Source organism: Mandrillus leucophaeus, unplaced genomic scaffold (genome assembly GCF_000951045.1).
Source record: "Mandrillus leucophaeus isolate KB7577 unplaced genomic scaffold, Mleu.le_1.0 Scaffold307, whole genome shotgun sequence".
NCBI classification, from domain to species: domain Eukaryota; kingdom Metazoa; phylum Chordata; class Mammalia; order Primates; family Cercopithecidae; genus Mandrillus; species Mandrillus leucophaeus.
Window position 1 is genome coordinate 2,352,599 of NW_012103221.1, and position 3,431 is coordinate 2,356,029.

The following is a 3,431-nucleotide window of genomic DNA, read 5'->3' on the forward strand; positions in this document are numbered from 1 at the left end:
CGCCCAAGCTGTGGAGTGCAGTGGCACGATCTCGGCTCACTGCAACCTCCGCCTCCTGGGTTCAAGCAATTCTCCTGCCTCAGCCTCCCACCTCCCAAGTAGCTGGGATTATAGGCATGTGCCACCACACCTGGCTAATTTTTGTATTTTTAGTAGAGATGGGGTTTCACCATGTTGGTCAGGCTGGTCTTGAACTTCTGACCTTGTGATCTGCCTGCCTTGGCCTCCCAAAGTGTTGGGATTACAGGCATGAGCCACCGTGCCCGGCCAGGTTTTTACTTTTGATAAATGTTTGCTAGTCATCAAGGTGACAGCAGTTCTTAATACAGTTTTTCCTTTTATTAATTGCCTTAAACATTTTCCAGCCTTAAAATTCTGTCTGGTTTTGAAATCTAAGTTTTTCTCTTATCAGGTAAACACTCGATAATCTGGATAACTGACTAGCACCATTATGGTCACCAGTATTGCTGCTGGCGTGGAAGAAGATCACCTTGGTGTTCCTTGTTTGGAAGATTATTTCCTCTGAATTTTTGGGCTTGGTCTTCCAGTTGGCATTTGCCTGAAGTTGTATTGAAACAATTTAATGAAAATATTAAATATTTGGTTTCAAAAGGCAGATTGATTTATCTTCTCCCAACATTCTGTTATTTCTGATACTTTTGAAAAACTAATAAAAGAAGCATAAAAAATAAGTTTACATGTTGAGAAAAAAGATGGCCCAGTATGCTCAACACTGATAAATGCTCATTGGCATTAAAAACTACCAACATGTAAATATATATATATGCTGTCTTAAAAGTGAATGATATTAGTGGCACCTCTCTGAACCTACTCTGGCTTGGGAGACTGCCAAATTTAAAAAGAAATAATGTTACAGAAAGAAAATTGAAAAATGAAAGCCTGCTTTTATCCTATCCTAATCCCTTTTCCCAGTAATAATGACTGCTGTGTTGGATTCCTTCTGCAAATACAAGTGTATACATATATGTAGCAAATCTTACTTATACAAAAGGGATTCTTAACTAATGTCTTGTTTCATTGGTTTTAAACATCTTGATTGCCACTGTCCTGATCTAAGCAACAGTGTCATCTCACCATGAAGAGGTCAAATCTGTAACTAGTCTCTTCCCTTTAGGCACTTTCCCGTCTGTCTGTTTTGCACACATTGAAGTCTAGTGATTATTTTTTTAGAGAAAAGCTTGTCACCCAGGCTGGAGTGCAGTGGTATGATCATAGGTTACTGCAGCCTTGAACTCCTGGACTTGAGCTAAGAATAAAGAATCCTGCTTTATTCTTTTAAATAGCTACAGCTACAGGTGTGTGCCACCATCCCCCCGTTTTGTTTTGTTTTTTTCCAGAAGCAGGATCTCACTATGTTGCCCAGGCTGGTTTTGAACTCCTGGCCTCAAACAGTCCTGCCTTGGTCTTCTAAAGCCCTGGGATTAAAGGCAGTTAGTCAAGCACTCCTTTTGTAAAAGCTTTCATGCCTTTGAGTAAAGGCTAGACCTTTTAAGGTGGATCACAAGTTTGGCCTACACAATCTGGTATTTCAGCTACCATCTCCTTGGGTATTTCACAAGGAGTGTCATGAAAGCACCTGGGCCCCTTTCTAGCATTGTGGAGAAAGAATTTCGACCAAACAGTCTGAAGCTCCTTTTGTATTCATCACAGAACTGGAATAACTAACTTGGTAAGTGTCTAATATTTTTAGATAAAGATTTCTGTATTATCTGGAATTCAGTATTTCAATTTATTCTTCCTTTTGATAATTAAGAACGTGTGAAAAATGTTAATTCTAGCTGCCGTAAAACAGTTGAATCAGGTATACCTTAAAATCGTAAGTCAAAATACTTACCTAATCCATATTTAAACATTTGTCACTCACTCAGCATAAGATGTTTTTCAGTGGCAGTGCCTTGCCATGTTGCCTTGGCAGGAGTGTGGTGGCTATTCATGGGCAAAGATCATAGCTCACTATAACCTCAAACTCCTGGGCTCAAGTTATCCTGCCACAGCCTCCCAAGTAACTAGCAATACAGGCCTGTGCCACTGCATCCAGATAGCAGAAAAGTTTTTTGTTGTTTTTTTGAGACGGAGTCTCTCTGTCACCCAGGCTGGAGTGCAGTGGCGCCATCTTGGCTTACCACAACCTCCGCCTCCCAGGTTTAAAGGAATTCTCCTGCCCCAGTCTCCTGAGTAGCTGGGATTATAGGTGCACACTACCACACCTGGCTAGTTTTTGTATTTCTAGTAGAGATGGGGTTTTACCACGTTGGCTAGGCTGGTCTTGAACTGACCTCGTGATCCGCGCATCTTGGCTTCCCAAAGTGCTGGGATTACAGGCATGAGCCACCATGCCTAGCCAAGTGCTTTTATGTGTTTTGAGACAGGGTCTTGCTCTTTTGCCCAGGCTGGAGCACAGTGGCACAACTACGGCTCACTGTGGCCTCAACTTTCCAAGGCTCAAGCATTCCTTCCACCTCAGCCTCCCTAGTGGCTGGGACTACAGGCACACACTACCATGTCTGGCTAGTTTTTGTATTTTTTTTGTAGAGATGAGGTCTCGCTGTATTAGCCAGGCTGGTGTTGAATTCCTAGGCTCAAGCTATCCTTGCCTTGGCTTCCCCAAGTGCTAGGATTATAGGCGTGAGCCACAATGCCCAGCCTAACAGCACAAAGCTTTTTGTTCTTAGGTTATGCCTAAATAATACAAATAGTTTATATAACAACATTTTTAAAAGAGGATTCTTCCAGTCGGGTGCGGTCACTCATGCCTGTAATCCCAGCACTTTGGGAGGCCGAGGCAGGTGGATCACGAGGTCAGGAGTTTGAGACCAGTGTGGCCAACATGGTGAAACCCCGTCTCTACTAAAGGTACACAATCTGGTATTTCAGCTACCATCTCCTTGGGTATTTCACAAGGAGTGTCGTACCTTTGTACCTTTCTACTAAAGGTACAAAAAAAAAAAAATAGCTGGGTGTGGTGGCAGGCACCTGTAATCCCAGCTACTCGGGAGGTTTGAAGAGTAGAATGAACATTGTATTACCCTCCACTTAGATTTAGCTAGTAATTGACTTGTTATATAGTTATGTAACAAATAGAAGTCATTGCAGTTTGAGGCAACACCCAAAAACTAGCACAAAGGGAACCTAATAAAAGTAAGTTTTACCCATGTTAAAGGGTTATGAAGTACTGTATTAATACATCCATCTCAAGGGAAAAAAAAAAGGAAAACAATTGTAAGAAAACAATTTTGTGATGTCCAACACCCAATCTGTGTTCAGATTTTTCTGACAGTCTCTAGAGCAAGGGTGTCCAATCTTTTGGCTTCCCTGGGCTGTGTTGGATGATGAAGAATTCTCTTGGGCCAAACCATAAAATACACTAATACTAAGAATAGCTGATGAGCTAAAATAAATAAATACATATA

At 41.6% G+C, this 3,431-nt stretch overlaps 1 protein-coding gene across 1 annotated transcript in view; it reads left to right on the plus strand.

The window, feature by feature from the left end:
- CCT4 (chaperonin containing TCP1, subunit 4 (delta)) overlaps positions 1 to 687 on the plus strand; it is a 41,328-nt gene extending 40,641 nt beyond the window's left edge. The window contains exon 13 of the mRNA XM_011987311.1: positions 413 to 687. Within this exon, the coding sequence (XP_011842701.1) occupies positions 413 to 427 (15 nt within the window). The 3' untranslated portion in view covers positions 428 to 687. The remainder of the gene's footprint in view (positions 1 to 412) is intronic.
- The last annotated feature ends 2,744 nt before the right edge of the window (positions 688 to 3,431 follow it).